This window comes from Ranitomeya variabilis, chromosome 2 (genome assembly GCF_051348905.1).
Source record: "Ranitomeya variabilis isolate aRanVar5 chromosome 2, aRanVar5.hap1, whole genome shotgun sequence".
NCBI classification, from domain to species: Eukaryota; Metazoa; Chordata; class Amphibia; order Anura; family Dendrobatidae; genus Ranitomeya; species Ranitomeya variabilis.
Genome location: NC_135233.1, coordinates 226332340 through 226350512, shown reverse-complemented (window position 1 = coordinate 226350512; position 18173 = coordinate 226332340). Strand labels below are relative to the sequence as shown.

Below are 18173 nucleotides of genomic sequence, written 5' to 3'. Positions count from 1 at the left end.
TTCCGTAGTCGTCATCTCCGCTCCGGGTCCAGGCCTGAGCAGCTGGGTCTGAGAGTTATGGAGGAGAGTGGGCTCCCGTTGCCTTCCACACCCGCCTCTGTTAATGACGCCACATCCTGTAAAACCCGCTCCTGTCGGGCTGGCGGTGGTTGATGTGAGCTCAGGAGGGTTGGATGGTCAGCGATGCCCGGGATTGGGCCCTTTAAGATGATTTTTTTTTTTTCAATAAATGGACCACAAATCAAAAACAAAGGCATTTTTGGTGTTTTTACATCACATTTTATGTACAGAGGAACACAATGAGGTGTCGGGAAGAGACCGTAAGTACGTTCTCCATTCTGGGTCGGCGGGATGAGCCACAGAGAACCGATAATTGCACAACGATGCGCAGACTCTGGTAGTCATTCAAGAGCAGATCTGTCACCAGATATCACTATAGATTAACCCTTTAAGGACACAAATTTGTTTATGCTTTCCTCCCTCTCCCGTAACTTTATTTCTTGCAACAGCAGAGTTGAAACCGTGAACGCCATTTTACCAGATAATATACTGGGGAGGGGGGGAATAATCCAAGGTGGTAGTAAAGGATGGGAAAAAGCTTTTTGGGGTTCAATTTTTAAAGAAGCTCTTTACAGATCACTACTACCAATGTTCTGTTTCTCCTCCCCAACCCCTTTGACTTTTTTTTTCTCAGTGGAACCTGTGTTTAATTTTTCTAGTTTGAGGTATTTGACCTTTATCGCTTAAAGCGCCCTTCATTTTCATGCTTACACTTGTTTCTACTCCTTCATGATGTTTACCGTATGAGCTGATTGAATGGGGTAATACCATTTTTTTCTACTTTTTAATTATCAAAAATTAAATTTGAAATGTTAAGATTTTACATATTGTATAAAGAATATATCTTTTTAAAACGTACTTTCAGTCCCTTACAGAGACTTGATCCTCCACCGCCATCTGTCAGATTCACAGTGGCATTTACAGGTATAGCACCTAAGAGGCTGGTGCCGACTGTGCAGCACGCCTGGCACCCCCTGTGTATGGAGCGGGTGCAGCTCCCAAATATGACTGATGTTGGAGAGGGGGTTAAGATAAGCATTTTAATATTAGCTGGGAAAACTTTGAGAAAGCATTATAGTACCATTCTAATGCGTTTTCAAAGCACACCAGCCTCAACAGGTTTAAAATCAATCAAATGTATGCAGATAGTATTGTGATATCTGGCGACTGATCTACTTTGAGCAAAAAAAAAAAAAAAAGTTTAATTTGTCTTTTACATTCATAAAGTGGAGGATTACCTGTCCCTCATCCAAACATTTGCATCATCCTTCAACTTCCAATAGTAAAATCAGTGTACAGTCAGGTAAGAGTCCATTCACAATCTATAGGAACAATCCATAGTGTTGGGCGGCTACTGTATACAATCCATCACATGTATCTGCAGAGTATCTATGTCTGGCGCTTTGTACTGACACTTCGGGCAGCAGAACTCTTGTCGATCCAAAGGGGGGATGGAAGGTGGTGATGGAGTAGCGTAGGGCGACGGGTACAGACCTAGGAAGGAAATGGGGAGGTGACAGTAAGAATCACGTAAGAGCAAGCAATTAATTTGTCTCCCCACCTACATTACTGTGAGTGTAAGTACCAGCCTCACATCAGTGTCTAATGACCCAACTGATGCCATAAAATGGCAAAAATGAAACCACGCTGTGTACCAAATATAGTGCAATACAAAAAATGTATCACTAGTCCCTTAGAGGACTAGAAAAAAAAAAAAGCTTTCTGTTTTTTGGGTGAAAGCACTTCCTGCAATGCATGCAATTAAAACAGTATGGGCCTTAATACAAATCAATAGCTCAGCTCCCAAACAAAAAAAGCCCTTACACCTGTCTACTGCTAGAAAAATGTAGGGAAAAAAAAATTACAGGTCTCAAAAGCAGCATGAACACAAATTATTTATTTATTTTTTTTTTTACAAATTTCATAATTTTGATTTGTCTGGGGAATCTACCTTCTTAATCAGTCTATATGGACATGTAGGTCATAGGAAGCTGAATAAAATCTGTGATCCAATGTCTAATTCCAGAGAAATCCTCGGTTTTCTCAATATGTAAATGAGCTGTTAAGATCTATGGCCTAGACACAGCTCATTTACATAAAGAATGTGGATTTCTCTGGAATAAGACATCGGATTGCAGATATAAAGGTCTCATTTTGTTCAGCTTCATATGACAGCTTAGGACAGTAGCGCCTGCTGCTAGATCCCCTGAAAACACTACCCAAGGTTGGAATCACAGTAATCAACAGAATCGGGCTGTCAAGTCATTTTTACCACCCTATAAAAGTGGAAAAAACAAGAACCTAAAAAAGATGGAGTTTTATTTTTCTCTCTTGCTTCATTGCGGGACACAAGAAACCATGGGTGTATGCTGCTGCCACTATGCACAAAAAAGTTTGTAACTCCCCCGCAGTGTACACCCCACGGACTGGCACTAGGTTAATCAGTTTCAGCTTAACGTCAGTAAGAGGTGGACGCGGGGCTGCTCTCGGCCCTGTTTTCTATCTTTTTAGGTTGTCGTTTTACTAATAATTCCAATTTTTCAGATTCAGCTTGTGAGCTGGGCGACTGAGTGGTTGTCACTCCCCTTCCCCCCAGGGATTGAGTCACTACTGTACCATCGTGTCTAACAGGCAGGACCCTATCCCCACATCGAGTGTTTGGAGCATGCTCCCTGAGGATAGGCAGACTGGTCCTTGCCACTACACCTGGCCTGCTCGCCCTCCGAGCAAGTCGTGCAGGGTAGGAAGACAGAACCATCACCTGCCAGTCATCCAAAGATGTCAGCCGCCCAGAGGTCTGCATTCAAGTCCTTTGATTTCCAAAAAAGGATTCAGGATCTTCTTGACGGGGCATCCAAGTAGCCACCAAAGCCAGCCACCCTTAACAGGATCCAACAGATTCTCCTTGGCATGACGGGTCGCTCCTACCTGGGAGGACTCATGGGGTGGGCGGCAGACTCCTTTAATTTCAAGACGAATGGCTATCTGTAGTAAATGATACCTGGGTCCGAGATGTCTCCTACGGTTACAAGATAGTTTTCTACACTCTCGATTTTTCAAGTCTCGCCCATCAAAGAATGCTTAATTCGTCCCCAGGTTTTTCAAGGCTGTCTGTTCACTCTCCTCCAAGGCCAGCGTCATCGTCCCCGTTCCAACACGAGAGCGCTTTTCAGGTTTCTATTCAGACCTGTTCATGGTTCCAAAGAAGGATGGCTCAGTTCGTCCCAACTTGGATCTCAAATTATTAAACAGGTATGTGCGACTACGTCACTTCAGGATGGAGTCCCTTTAATCGGTAATGGTCTCCATGGAGCCAGAGGAATTCCTCTGCTTGGTGGACTTTCAGGATGCCTACCTGCACATTCCCATTTTCCCTCCACACCAAGATCAATAAGTTTTATGACTCTAGGAAGAAGGGCAGGAAAGAATGGAACTTGGTCCAGAGTAAAAGGGGTGAAAGTCAGACATGCCGCATCCAGGCTAGTACTCACCGCCCATGCTTTGCCGTAAAGTATCAATGTGTCTGTTCCTCATCTCTTCGATCCTAGTCCTATAAAGAACAGACAGTGTTACCAGACTGGGACCACCGCAACAGGGCAAACAATAACTGGGGGCTTATCCCCCTCAGCTTCATTCCTCCACCTTTCTCGCAGTAGTTCATCCAGCTGTTCCTGCAGCTCCTGCTTCTCTGCATGAAGTCTCGCTCGAGCTTCACGTTCCGTGTGAAAGTCCAACCGAAATATTTCTGCCTGCATGGAAGAGATAAAAAAAAAATAAAAGTTGGTATCCAGGGCCTGATCCCTGCCTAAGTGTCGCCCCTTTGCGATGGCTGACCTGGGCCTTCAGCACAGAGATTGTCTCCTTCAGACTTTTTTTCTCGTCGGTCTCGACCTTCAGCTTGTCAATAAGTTCCTGCTTGGCTACGAGCGCCTCTTCCGCCTCCTGCAGCTGCTGCGTCAGTTCTTGAAGTTGTCCTTGCAAGGTCTAAAATGCAATAGACATTACAAAAGTCCAGACGTTCCAAGCAAACGAGGCTACAGCGCGATGGGTCGGCATGTACTCACTTTTATCATTTTCTCATGATGGATGCTTTTCTTCATGTGGTCATCGTATTCTTGAAATAATTTGTGATATGCGGACTGGAGCTGGGCCAACTTCCTCCTAGAGAGGAGAAATTGTGATGTTTTATGTCCCCCTCCATGAGTATGATACACAACATTCAGTTTGACAAGCTGTTCTTCGCTGCAGCTCCTCCGCAGGAGAAGTATGGTATTACACAGTGCTTCTGAACATAGCTGATTTTTTTTTTTTTCTTATTTTAGTCTGTTCCTGCCGTAGCATTTTGGCAAAAACTTCAGCCCAGGGTGATATGGTCATGGCTCATGTGTCAGCGGCATAGATCGCAGGTGAATGGGATCATATTGCAGCCCTTAGGGTACTGCAACGAGCCACTCCCCAAAAAAGCAAAACAATAAGACCCTAAATAACCATAAAATTAAGAGTGCACAAATCTATAAAGTGATAAATCCTTTGTGATACCGTGTTCAGCACCATTGTGTAGGTTTTTATTAATGGGGTGAAATATTAGCTGCATTTTGTGCACAAATAGCGCCACACCTAGCTACAGGCTGTGGCTGGTAATGCAGCTCGGTTTCATTAAAGTAAATGTGACAGTGCTGCAATAGTGATACACATGGCACTTTTTTTTCTGTGTGCAACCAGAGTGATGAATGTGTGATCAGACCCCTCACCATGGTGCGGTGCAATATATAGTGATTTTTTTTTTCCTCTTGTGCATTTAAAAGAATGACAACTTTAGCAACGTGGGTCAAAAATGGGAAGAATTTGCAAAACTTGTAAAAACTCCTCAGCAGAAGAGGGTAACGCAGGCGGAGCAGCAGGACAGCCAGGAGCCTTCACACTCGGAAGAAAAGGAACGGAATCCCCTGGAACAACAGGACGGCCACATGTAGAAAGGGTCTTATTAAAGGGATGATCCGGAATCTGTAAAACCTGGCCGCTTTCTTCTGGTAAGGCAGCCCAGTTCCATTAAAGTGAAAGGTGCTGATCTGCCCCACCGCACACAACCCGATATTGTTATTGGATGACAGTGGCCATGTTTTTCTAATTCCGGTCTTTCCCTTTAATTCAGTGGTATTTAAAAAAAAAAAAAAAAACATTGTAAACAAGCTCCATCATTAATATAACTGCACATAAGACTTAAGCATATAATTATAGTTGACGTAAACCTGCATTTTTTTTTTTTTTGTGCAATCAGTTTCTAATCTGTCCCATTTGCATTTTGGCTGATTGTTTATCGCGCTCCCTAGCTCTAACCTATAAATCAGAAGTGGGTAGAAAATCTGGTAATGCAAACAAATGCTGCAATCCCAGACACAACCTGTAGACTAATGTGGTGCTGTTCCTAGAATGCAGCCACAGTGTTTTCGAATTTCATACCACCCGTTTAGAGCCTAAAACCTTGCAAATACTAAAGCTGGTCCATGGATGGTTTACGACCTGCTGCATGTGATGAGTGCCAGATATCTTCAATAATGGTCTGACACCCAAAACCGGGGATAGGCATCAATGCACATTAACACAAGCAGATTTCAGCTCCTAAAGAGCCCGATTATGAAGGCAGCGAGTCCGATCGGCTCTTGTTTTAAGGCCCTTTTACGCACGGCCGATGCAAACTGTGAGCCAAAGATTGAGTCCAAGTGTTCTTGTGATTGTTCATGCCACGTCCAAGGTGCAGCTGCTACACACCCAGTCAGTGTGCTGGTAAAAGGGAACCGGTCAGCAGGATTGGGCTGAGTAATCTGCAGACAGTGGCAGGTCGGCGCCGTTATACTGATTACAATGAGACCTGGTGATGAAAACTGTCTTGTGGTTGTTGATTAATCTTTATTTTCAGTTTTGAGTTAATGACATGCCCGTGCCCCGGGGCGGCCTGTATGTGGTGCTCTGATTAGGTATTCATAATGCAGACTGCTGACTGTAGGTTACTGTGCACAATCCTGCTGACAGGTTCCCTTTAAATTACAAATGGCCATACGGTTTTACAAAAAACTCTTACGAATTTAAGTTCCCAGGGTGCAAAAACAAAGAGGATTTTTCTTCGTTTACGTAAAATCTGCCGGAATTTTACAGTGTGTGAGATGTATATGCTGTGGGCTAAAAAAAAAAAAATTAAAAAAAATCGACAAGCATCTAGTCGAGATCTGCAGCCTGTCAATTTATGCAATGCCAAGGGTAATACCCTTGTTAACTGTCGGAACAGCTGTGAGACATGCAGGGGCAGGGACTCAAACACAGTATTCGAGCACGCCGAAGTCACTCGGTTAGCACCTTATCCCAGCACATTCACTCATCACTATGGATAAGTATGGAGGCGTCTACAAAAGATCTGGGGTTATTTCTTCAAGATATGTGGAACCACCCGAGTTGTTGCAAAACCCATGTGCGAGTTTACCAAGAGGAACTGATTAAGACGAATTCTGATTTACATTTCTCTTTTGTTCGTTCACTTTGCATTTTATTAATTGATAAAACTATAAACTCCCCTAATCTGAACACTTCTTACTGTGCAGCATTCTTTCCCACACCTGCTTAGCAGATGTTCTGCGCAGGTGAGTCCCTATGACCTCCGGTGTGCGCGCCGATAATATTCTCTCCCCACTCCCTCCCTGCGCAGTCATCACTAGGAACCATCTGCACATGGCGAGGACTATGCAGGGAGGAAGTGGGGAGAGCACCTTATCGTTGCACACGCCGCAGGTCACTGGCACGGAGGTCACCAGCACAGAAGATCCCTGAATGCAGTGCCCATAGAAGGGAGGAAGAGGTATGTATTGTGGAGGGAGTGCAGGCGCGAGATTCCTGCACCAGAACTGACGCTGATGGGAGGTGGGCGATATTATAATGAAGAGGGAGGCAGGGATTTCTACCAGGCACCACACGCTCAGAAGAAAAAATTAGCATAAGGAAAGAATGTAAGATTTCTCAACAAGACCATTAATAGGAGGCAAACGGGTAGGACCAGTGTAAGATTTCGATCACCTGTATGCCCATATTAATAGGTCATATACGTCCGGGGGGGACAGATTCCCTTTACAACTGTTGCACGGTCCCAGATACCTTATCCTGCGCCCCCCAGGAATTACTGGATGACTTACATCTCTTCTCTGGCGTTGGTCCTCTCTATCTTCAGTGCGGCTTCCAGGTTCTGCATCTGCAGTCGGTTCTGATCCAGCTGGAGGACCTGCTGCTTCATCTGAGCCTCCCATTCCCGCTGCTGCGCTTGTGCGCTTTGTAGGCTACAAAACCAGAGATAGAGGTTACAATACGAGTGTGCACATACAGCCACATCCAGGAGCTGTAAAAGGGGATGTCTCATTAAAAGAACACCTTCCCTAAAGGGGGCCTTCCCAGACAACATCGGATTGGTTCCGGCACATCTTTTGGAAGCCATGAGGTGCCATCCAGGGGTCCACACATTTCCCCTGCAGGTTACATGTAGCATTGCATATCGGACAGTCAGATGAGTACCTGACCACTAGATATGACAGATTAAATTTGCAGAGCCCTGATCCAGTGGTCACGTCAGTGCTACAAAGCAGAAGAGGCGCTGCGGACTCTGAGCAGGTATGGGGAGGCCATGGACTACTCATGTGGCTGCTGGACTGATTTTCTTATCTCTACTGACCACGTAACGCACGGACTGACTGGGTTCATCCTCTTTATGAGACAACCCCTTTAAGGACCACCGCCTTCCACCCGTCTCCATTAGTTCCTTACCTTTCCTCCACCTTTTTTTTCTGCTGTGTAGAAACCTCCAGACTCCTTTGGCTCTCGTGTAGCTCCCCGAGAAGGGACGTTACCTGGGCTTTTACTGACATCTTCTCCTCCGTCAGTAACTAGAAGGTAAAAGAGAATGTTAATAACACCCTGCATCCGCTGACAATACAGAATACAGGCTGTGAGTGACCGATCTGTGTACCGAGCCTCCATCTCTGCCTACGGGAAGATGCCAGCTATCGGTATGGTACCAAGCCAGGCTTGATGTCATGTAGGACAGCGTTCCACCTTCCCGAGAAACAGCGCCACCCCTGTCTAAAGGTGTAGTCATGCATTGCATTCACAGGCCGAGCTGCCAGTGGACAGGAGTGGCGCTGTATGGTTTTATTCTAATATACGGCCCCTTTAAGACACACAGATTAGAGATGATCAAAAAGATTGGTGCGGCCTCCACCGCGGTGCCAAGATTTCTGCAATGATCACAATTCGGCCATGTCTTTGTACCTGCAGTTTTCTCTGCGCGTCCTCCCCTTGCTCGCTCAGGTGGAGCGTCAGATGCGACACCTCCTCTCTCAGCTCTTTCATCTGCTCTTGCAGCTGAGAATTCCTGCAGAAAAGCGAGAAGTGACAAGACATATAAACTAGGGGGGAAACCTGGAGAGACCCCCTGGCATCCCAGCCCCTCGCCCAGCGGCAATCCCCTTCACCCTCTTGCAGGATCGGAGCCAAAACCATAAAACTACCCTAGAATTAGAAAACAAAGGAGCCGCTTTCTTGCACAAGGGTTATGTGTAGTATCGCACTCTGGGATGCAATACCATAACCGACCTCTTGTCAGGGGTGGCAGTGTTTCTGCAAGAAAGCAGCTCCTTTCGTCCTGCACAATACACATTAAGGGCGCTCACAGTGTCTCGGCCTCCAGCAGCTTCTCCTGGAGATCCTGCTCAGCTCTTCCTTTTCTATAAGTAACAGATAGAGAGAGAGGGGTGAATAAGAGGAGGCGACGCTGAAGGGGGTAAATCCCCCCAAAGCCGGTCACCTACCTGTCCCCAGCCCCCTGCAGGAAATCCACTTCTGTTGGCACGCTCCGGACTTCAGTCTCCTCCTGCAACAGTAAGGCACAAATCATTAGATCACAGTAGGGATGAAGATGGCAGCCGGTGAGCGCGAGTACGTCTCCCTCACCCGCAGTCTGACCCCATGTGCAGCCGCCGAGTTCATCATCCGATGCCTCTCCTTTTCCAGGGTCAGGTTTGCTTCCATCAACCTTTGCAATTCCTTTAGGATATCATTCAGCAGAAAGACATCCATCAACAAGGGGGAAAAGAAGAAGACAGCACCATGCTCAAAAAAAACAAACCCTAAAACCCTGAGCGGCACCAACATCTGTTCCCAAGACAGAATCATGGATGACGGGTTTAGGGAAACAGTGGCTGAAACCTAAGAAACAGCGCCTCACCCGACTATAGGCCATGTCATGCATTGCATTTGCTTAAAGGGGCCTACCAATGTCTTAAAGCTGAGCAGTAAACTCGGCTCCACTCACTGATCGGCTGCAGCTTTATGATCGGACTCCCAGCATTTCCGAGCGGCCAGCTCCTATTACCTGGGTGCTGACAGACGTGTGGTCTCACCTGCTCGGCTCGGGGTGGCCCCGCGTGATTTCGTGCTGGCCCTCTCAGCGCTTCGCACATACTTTGGGTCAGAGTTTCACAGGAGGACATAGAGGTCCCAGGGCTGTTAGCCTAATGACACACAGCACAGCAGTCAGGCCGGGGCCGAGCCGAGGAGAGAGCGACAGAGAGCGGAGGATAGCGGCAGCGCCCCCAACAGGTCATCTAAGCATTCACTAATACCTTAGGTGCTTTTATTACTACACCCAGCGGAGCAGCACAGGACACACGGACCACCCACACCGGATAAGAATTTAAATCTTTTTCTTCCTGATTGGCTGCAGCGGTCAATTACTACAGACGTGACGTCACTGCTGCTGTGCTAAAATATGACATCGATGTTGAGGGAAGAAGCGCCCCCATACATGTTAGATTTAGATAGGGGTATTAATGTATATGGGGGTCCTATAAGCTCCATCCACACAAGCACTGGGGGTTTCCATATAGGCTGAGACTTGTCACAGCTTCTCGTATAGTGGAGGCCTCCAGTGTGAACAGAGCCTTAAACAGCGAACCCCAGGCACAATGCAGCCATCACACGGAGCGACATAACATGGAGAACATGCTATAGTGTGACTATGGTGCAGAGACACAACTGGGACCATGGAGGGTGGGAACGAGCAGCGCAGGACCCCGTGTGTTGGCCGGGCACGGATATTACTGTACAGGAAGCCCACAGCCCGGGAAGAGTCCCCGCTACGTATTACATGGCAGCCTATCCAAGGGTGTAAGGAGCATGAAGGTGCAGGAAGAAGCGGGCAGTCACCTCGGAGGGTCCCTCGGCCATGGCCTCGTCTTCTCTGGTTGCCATCGCCTCGGATAGGTGTTTTTTCGCCTCCTCCAGGTGACCTTGCAGGGAGTCGCGCTCGGCCGATAACCGCAGCACCAGGCTCTTGGCTTCACTGAACTTGAAAGCGATGAACTCGCGCTCTCTCCTCTGCGTCTCCTGAAACTCCAGCATCTCGCCGTGTCTCTTCCTGAGCATGGTGTTACTCTGCTCCAGAGCCACTGGGGGGGGAGAGAAGAAATGGCATGTGTCTCAGACCCTGCACTGGGCGGTACACGGGGAGTAGGGTGTCCCGGGAGCAGAACGGTCCAAACACATGCGCAGCAGATCAGCCTTACTGCCATCATCCCCCCTAAAAGTTCTAACACTTTCTGATACACAAACAAGTCTAGAATGTCCAGGAACTGTCCAGGTTTTCATACTTTTTAACTTGGCTGTTTGCCTTCATCAGCATTCTGCCAGCACTATAGGTGCTGGAATTTTCTTTTGTTCCCAGGAAGCACTGCTTCTACCATTGTTCTACTACTTGTCTGCCCAGAACTAAAAGTTCAGTTGTCTGTTAACGCCTGTATACACTTTGACAGAAACGAGACCATAAAAGACAAAGACACACGCTCCACTTCCCGGTAGAGCGCCAGAGACACGCCCCACTCTCCGGTAGAGCGCCAGAGACACGCCCCACTCTCCGGTAGAGCGCCAGAGACACACCCCACTCTCCGGTAGAGCGACAGAGACACACCCCACTCTCCGGTAGAGCGACAGAGACACACCCCACTCTCCGGTAGAGCGACAGAGACACACCCCACTCTCCGGTAGAGGGACAGAGACATCCCCAACTCCCGGTAGAGTGATAGACAAGCCCCCCACTTCCCGCTAGAGCGACAGACACGCACCACTCCTGGTAGAGTGACAGACACACCTGCCCCCACTTTCGGTAGAGCGACAGAGACATGCCCCCACTAAAGGCACAGGGACCCTCTAAGCACCGGTTCGAAATAAGGGGACAGTACACTAAGAAGCTGAGGCGGTGTTCACATTTGCTTCCCTTCAGAGCAGAAGCTGTAATGCTCTGCTAGATCAGTCACACAACGGACCCCACTGACTTGTAGAGGGGTCAATCAGGTTATGCTGAGGAATCTGCCAGTCTGACTGAACAAAGTCTGTGAAAGAGATATTGATGCAGATGTGAACAGAGCGGCACATTAAAGGGTTACTATCATTTACAAAGAAAATGTCATATACAGTACAGACCAAAAGTTTGGACACACCTTCTCATTTAAAGATTTTTCTGTATTTTCATGATTGTGAAAATTGTAAATTCACACTGAAGGCATCAAAACTATGAATTAACACATGTGGAATTATATACTTAACAAAAAAGTGTGAAACAACTGAAAATATGTCTTATATTCTAGGTTCTTCAAAGTAGCCACCTTTTGCTTTGATGACTGCTTTGCACACTCTTGGCATTCTCTTGATACGCTTCAAGAGGTAGTCACCGGGAATGGTTTTCACTTCACAGGTGTGCCCTGTCAGGTTTAATAAGTGGGATTTCTTGCTTTATAAAATGGGGTTGGCACCATCAGTTGTGTTGTGCAGAAGTCTGGTGGATACAGAGCTGGTAGTCCTACTGAATAGACTGTTAGATGTATTTGTATTATGGCAAGAAAAAAGCAGCTAAGTAAAGAAAAAAGAGTGGCCATCATTACTTTAAGAAATGAAGTTCAGTCAGTCCGAAAAATTGGGAAAACTTTGAAAGTGTCCCCAAGTGCAGTGGCAAAAACCATCAAGCGCTACAAAGAAACTGGCTCACATGAGGACCGCCCCAGGAAAGGAAGACCAAGAGTCATCTCTGCTTCTGAGGATAAGTTTATCCGAGTCACCAGCCTCAGAAATCGCAGGTTAACAGCAGCTTAGATGAGAGACCAGGTCAATGCCACACAGAGTTCTAGCAGCAGACACATCTCTACAACAACTGTTAAGAGGAGACGTTGTGCAGCAGGCCTTCATGGTAAAATAGCTGCTAGGAAACCACTGCTAAGGACAGGAAACAAGCAGAAGAGACTTGTTTGGGCTAAAGAACACAAGGAATGGACATTAGACCAGTGGAAATCTGTGCTTTGGTCTGATGAGTCCAAATTTGAGATCTTTGGTTCCAACGACCGTGTCTTTGTGCGACGCAGAAAAGGTGAACGGATGGACTCTACATGCCTGGTTCCCACCGTGAAGCATGGAGGAGGAGGTGTGATGGTGCTTTGCTGGTGACACTGTTGGGGATTTATTCAAAATTGAAGGCATACTGAACCAGCATGGCTACCACAGCATCTTGCAGCGGCGTGCTATTCCATTCGGTTTGCGGTTGGACCATCATTTATTTTTCAACAGGACAATGACCCCAAACATACCTCCAGGCTGTGTAAGGGCTATTTGACCAAGAAGGAGAGTGATGAGGTGCTACGACAGATGACCTGGCCTCCACAGTCACCAGACCTGAACCCAATCGAGATGGTTTGGGGTGAGCTGGACCGCAGAGTGAAGGCAAAAGGGCCAACATGTACTAAGCATCTCTGGGAACTCCTTCAAGATTGTTGGAAGACCATTCCCGGTGACTACCTCTTGAAGCTCATCAAGAGAATGCCAAGAGTGTGCAAAGCAGTCATCAAAGCAAAAGGTGGCTACTTTGAAGAACCTAGAATATAAGAAATATTTTCAGTTGTTTCACACTTTTTTGTTAAGTATATAATTCCACATGTGTTAATTCATAGTTTTGATGCCTTCAGTGTGAATGTACAATTTTCATAGTCATGAAAATACAGAAAAATCTTTAAATGAGAAGGTGTGTCCAAACTTTTGGTCTGTACTGTATAATAGGGACTCCACCGAGCTACTGATCTATGGAGGGTTCAGGTCCGGACACCCCCACTGACTGCTTAAAATATGTGCAAACTGAATGACCCCTGCAAGAGTGATCAGCAGGGTGTAGGGGCTCAACAATAAGTCTATAGGTCTCACAGACCAAGGTATGCGGACTTTTCATCCCATACTCACTCCTACATGGTGAGTTAAGTAGTTGGTGGGCTTTTTCAGGACTCGGACCCCCATTCGGCAGCTACCAGAGCTGGTAATATTTGATCTGTGGGGGGTGTGGGTGCCGGACCACTACTGATCGGATAGTGATGGCTGTATCATAGTAATGGAAAATCCCTTTAAGCAGGCGGGATGTGCATGATCCCAGTATGGGAATGTACACGACGTGCTGTAATGTGACAGACGGTATGATGCCGTTTTGCTGTTGGCTACGTTCTCACCTCGCAGATCCTGGTTCTCAGCCCTCAAGCGCTGGAAGGCCTCGTGATTACATATTTCAGGGGGGACGATCTCAGCCTTCCCCAAGGACATGTCTCCCGACCCTCCAGTGCACGGCGGGGTGAAGCTGCTGCCGGAGCCTTCGTTGGGCTGCACCATCCTGGCGGTCTGCCCCGGGGCGCTCATTCACTGCGCACAATCCGGTCACCAGCCTGCGGGGGAACGAGAGGATAAAGTCAGGAGGCAAAACACCACCCTCCTCTGCTTCACAGACGACGCTCTGCAGCCGGACGGATCGCTCGGGAGTCAGCGCAGGTCACGGGGGGTTTATTGGGCATCTTGCAGATTTTAAGAAGACGAAGAAGACGATTGTGAGGAAATGGCTGAATATGCATTCTACAGGGCAGAGGTAAGAAGGTTTCCATTCACTGACTGCAAACAGACTTAGACACAAAAACAAAATAAGATGATGGCTAAAAAGCCATGGCCAGCTCACCGATCCTTGCAGGCGCACGGAGCTTCGTCTCGGATCCAGACGAGGGATAATTACAAAGTAGAAACAGAAGGTGCTCCAGCTCCAATAAAAGAGATTCTTTATTAATGGTTAAAATCCAGTGACATAATAAATCCTTGCTGTAATACAAATGTGGGGGTACAGAGCCCATGCAACGCGTTTCGATCGCTGCCGATCTTAATCAATGCATGCTTCAACAAAGAAACAGTGACTATTTTATAAAAATAATGAACCAATACAATGCTGAGTTCAGATCACATGACTTGTACCACAGATTTGGCAAATGAAATAGTCCTGCTCAAGCAATGCAAAAATGGAACATTCATATAAATTTATAAAACATTAAATACATGAAAAATTATTATGATTAAAAGAGAAAAAAAAAAAAAAAAAAAACATAGAAAAAAGAAAAGAAAAAGGGAAATGGAAAGTTAGCAATAATGGTACATAATTTCATTTTTTCTGTTTAAACCACCAGGGTGTCTCGTTTGTAAATTATACACCCAAAACGCTTCCCTAGTTAGCAGACGTCTTTTAATGTCTCCACCTCGTTGTGGTAAACTAACTTTCTCAATTCCCTGAATAGTCATGTTGGACACATTACCAGAGTGATATACATTAAAATGTTTGGCAACAGCTGAAGTATTTCTATTTATGGCGTTACTACTAGTGAGATCCCTTAAATGCTCCGTTATTCTGGTTTTTAATTTTCCTGTAGTGCATCCAATATAGGATACATTACACACAGTGCAGTCTACTTTATAGACTACATTGCTGGTATGGCAATTAATGAAATCTTTAATTTGATAAGTTTTTGTTTTTTCTTTATTTTGAAAATTATTTTTAGTTAGCGCATGACGGCATGTGCTACATGCGGTAACGCCACATTTATAGAAGCCTCTACATTCTAACCAGGTTTTCGAAAGCGATTTTGATGGAAGAGAGCTGGGAGATAGGGAGCTGCTAATAGTTGGCGCTCTTCTGGCTTCCACATTGAGACCATCTTTTAAAATTTCAGAAAGTGCATCATCTTCTCGCAAAATAGGCAACCTGTTATGTATTATCTTTTTAATTTCATTAAATTCGGTACTGAATTGAAAACAAATATGTGGCTTTTGTTTAGTTCTCTCTTTTTTGTTTTTATTTTCCGGATTAAATGTTAGCAAACTGTCTCTTGATTTATTATTTACTATTTTATGTGCTCTCTTTAATGTCCAGTTTGGATATTTTCTTTCTTTTAATCTGGCTTCTTTACAAACGAGACACCCTGGTGGTTTAAACAGAAAAAATGAAATTATGTACCATTATTGCTAACTTTCCATTTCCCTTTTTCTTTTCTTTTTTCTTTCTTTTAATCATAATAATTTTTCATGTATTTAATGTTTTATAAATTTATATGAATGTTCCATTTTTGCATTGCTTGAGCAGGACTATTTCATTTGCCAAATCTGTGGTACAAGTCATGTGATCTGAACTCAGCATTGTATTGGTTCATTATTTTTATAAAATAGTCACTGTTTCTTTGTTGAAGCATGCATTGATTAAGATCGGCAGCGATCGAAACGCGTTGCATGGGCTCTGTACCCCCACATTTGTATTACAGCAAGGATTTATTATGTCACTGGATTTTAACCATTAATAAAGAATCTCTTTTATTGGAGCTGGAGCACCTTCTGTTTCTACTTTGTATTTAGACTTAGACACAGTTTGGTAGAAAGTCGCAGAAATTTATCATAAAATTATCATTCCAAATCGTACATTATTGCTGCTGTGGTGCCGCGTTATTGCTGTTTTCTAGATAACACAGAGCAGGCGCTGAACAAACAAATCAGAGGGGTCATAAAGCAATTACATTAGTGAAATGGAGGGCAGGAAACACTAAATGTAGGGAATAAAACAGAGGTCAATGGAGTGTCAGGGGGGCAATAAACAGCTCATCTGTAATATATATCTATCAGTCCAGTGACCCTCAATCCTCATCCCACCAATACACATGTACGCTCACGAGTGTGCACGTGTTCTCAAGAATGCTGGGGGGTAAGGAGCTGGCAGACTCCTCTGATGGCGCATTATCTTTGCGTTGCTGCAGTGATCTGAGTCTGGCAGCAAGTGTTTAAGTCCCCTGCAGCGCCACCACAAGGAGAATAAGAGAATTACATAGTAGTGTAGACGTGACTGGTCCTCCAGACAGAGTCGCCCTTTAGTCAGACTTATCTAAATCCCTATGTTACATTCCGGCTACTAAAGAAGCTAAGCCCCAGAGGTGGAGCCCCCTACTGGCAGAGCCCATGGATGTAGTTCACAGCTATGGTATGAGGATAAAGGAATAATGAGAGTTGTGGTTTTATTGCAGAATAGCGACCCTCTAAGGAGCGTCTCCTCTCCAAAATATAATCTTTAAGTCCAAGCTGTTCTGATTTAAACAACCATTGGCATATACCCTAATGGGGGAAATTGTTATAGTGGGACGCCCACTCAGGACCCTCCTATATATAAGGGTGTAAAGAGTGAGCCCCCAAGACAAGGAAGTAACCAGTGTATGCTGCTGGAACAGCACAGCTCTGTACACGGTGTAGTGGCTGTACTCAGGGACAACTGCTGCTCAGCTGCAGTACCCAAGAATGGCCACTATAGGGTGTACTGCGCCTTTACTTGCCGAGGGTCTGCAGTTTAGCAGTGCAGTTTTCAGACGACCGGCACCCAAGTGACCGGCAAGCATCATGTGACAACGCTGCCACGTCATTTACCCGACGCTGGAAGTAGTTTAATAGTCAGATGTCAGTGGGGACCTGACCCTTCCGCTCTACCAGGAAGCAGCAGGCAGAGAGTCACAACATGCAGTATATATAAGAAGATACCAACACACCCAGTAGGACTTGGACTACTATTTTCTTCTTTCCCCATACTTTACACTGCAGCTCAGCTTGTGCTAAATGGCTGCTGTCAATGATTACCAGGCCTCTGAATGGGAAACCAATTACTGAATGATTGTACTGCACATATGTACAAGGTGGAGCTCCATCTCTTCAGGGGGAAAAGACAGACAACTTAAAGGGAACCTGTCACATAGTCCAGGCAGGTGGTTACTGAGCAGATAACGTTTTATGGGAAATCATCTGGGGTAACTGGTGTATAATTCCCCTGGTCATGTGGGGATATTGAGTCCAGTGGGCCGTCCTAATCAGGGACTGACAGCCTTCCTTGTATAAGTGCGCATACCAAGATAGCTGTCACGCACTGAGTAGGACGGCCCACTGGACTCAATATCCCCACATGACCAGGGGAATAAAACGCCAGTTACCCCAGATCATTTCCCATAAAACGTTATCTGCTCATCTCCCCCTGCTCTATAACATGATGCCTGCAGACTGGACTGCATGGACAATGTGACAGGTTCCCTTTAATAACAACTGTAGAAACTTATGCCCATCCGACACGGGCCACCGGGCGATGCCCACCTGATGCTGCCCCGATAATGGGCAATGCCCATCCGACATGGTCACCAGTGATGGGCAATGCCCACCTGACAACCGCAATGACGGCCGATGCCCACCTGACCCGGCCCCGGTGATGGGCGATGCCACCTGACATGACCCCGGTGATGGGCGATGCCCACCTGACGCAGTCCTGGCAACGGGTGATGCCCACCTGACGTGGACCCAGTGGCAGGCGATGCCCACCTGACGCAGCACTGATAATGGTCAATGCCCATCTGACACAACCGGAGTGACGGGTGATGCCCATCTGACGTGGACCCAGTGGCAGGCGATGCCCACCTGACGCAGCACTGATAATGGTCAATGCCCATCTGACACAACCGGAGTGACGGGTGATGCCCATCTGACCCGGCCCCGGTGATGCCCATCTGACATGACCCCGGTGACGGGCGATGCCCACCTAACTCAGCACTGGTGATGGGCAATGCCCACCTGACATAACCCTGGTGATGGGCGATGCCTATCAGACGCAGCACTGGCGACGGGTGATGCCCACCTGACCTGGTCCCAGTGATGCCCATCTGACACGACCCCGG

General features: G+C 46.4%; 2 protein-coding genes across 10 annotated transcripts in view; one reads left to right on the top strand and one right to left on the bottom strand.

Moving 5' to 3' along the window:
* Window positions 1–680: 680 nt before the first annotated feature.
* IKBKG (inhibitor of nuclear factor kappa B kinase regulatory subunit gamma) overlaps window positions 681–18173 on the bottom strand; it is a 17839-nt gene continuing 346 nt past the window's right edge. For 3 of the 9 annotated variants that reach the window (XM_077283824.1, XM_077283821.1, XM_077283823.1), the window contains exons 2-15: window positions 13629–13838; window positions 10300–10541; window positions 9495–9605; window positions 9046–9138; window positions 8904–8965; window positions 8766–8819; window positions 8365–8467; window positions 7861–7979; window positions 7239–7379; window positions 4125–4221; window positions 3895–4044; window positions 3703–3809; window positions 3552–3610; window positions 681–1554 (exon numbers count right to left, since the gene is read on the bottom strand). In XM_077283824.1, the coding sequence (XP_077139939.1) occupies window positions 1412–1554; window positions 3552–3610; window positions 3703–3809; window positions 3895–4044; window positions 4125–4221; window positions 7239–7379; window positions 7861–7979; window positions 8365–8467; window positions 8766–8819; window positions 8904–8965; window positions 9046–9138; window positions 9495–9605; window positions 10300–10541; window positions 13629–13812 (1665 nt within the window). In that variant the 5' untranslated portion in view covers window positions 13813–13838 and the 3' untranslated portion in view covers window positions 681–1411. The remainder of the gene's footprint in view (window positions 1555–3551; window positions 3611–3702; window positions 3810–3894; window positions 4045–4124; window positions 4222–7238; window positions 7380–7860; window positions 7980–8364; window positions 8468–8765; window positions 8820–8903; window positions 8966–9045; window positions 9139–9494; window positions 9606–10299; window positions 10542–13628; window positions 13839–18173) is intronic. The other 6 variants (XM_077283827.1, XM_077283826.1, XM_077283828.1 and 3 more) reach the window with 3 other exon arrangements.
* G6PD (glucose-6-phosphate dehydrogenase) overlaps window positions 13896–18173 on the top strand; it is a 24633-nt gene continuing 20355 nt past the window's right edge. Inside the window, exon 1 of the mRNA XM_077283818.1 lies at window positions 13896–14035. The gene's annotated coding sequence lies outside the window, so the exon portion shown is untranslated. The remainder of the gene's footprint in view (window positions 14036–18173) is intronic.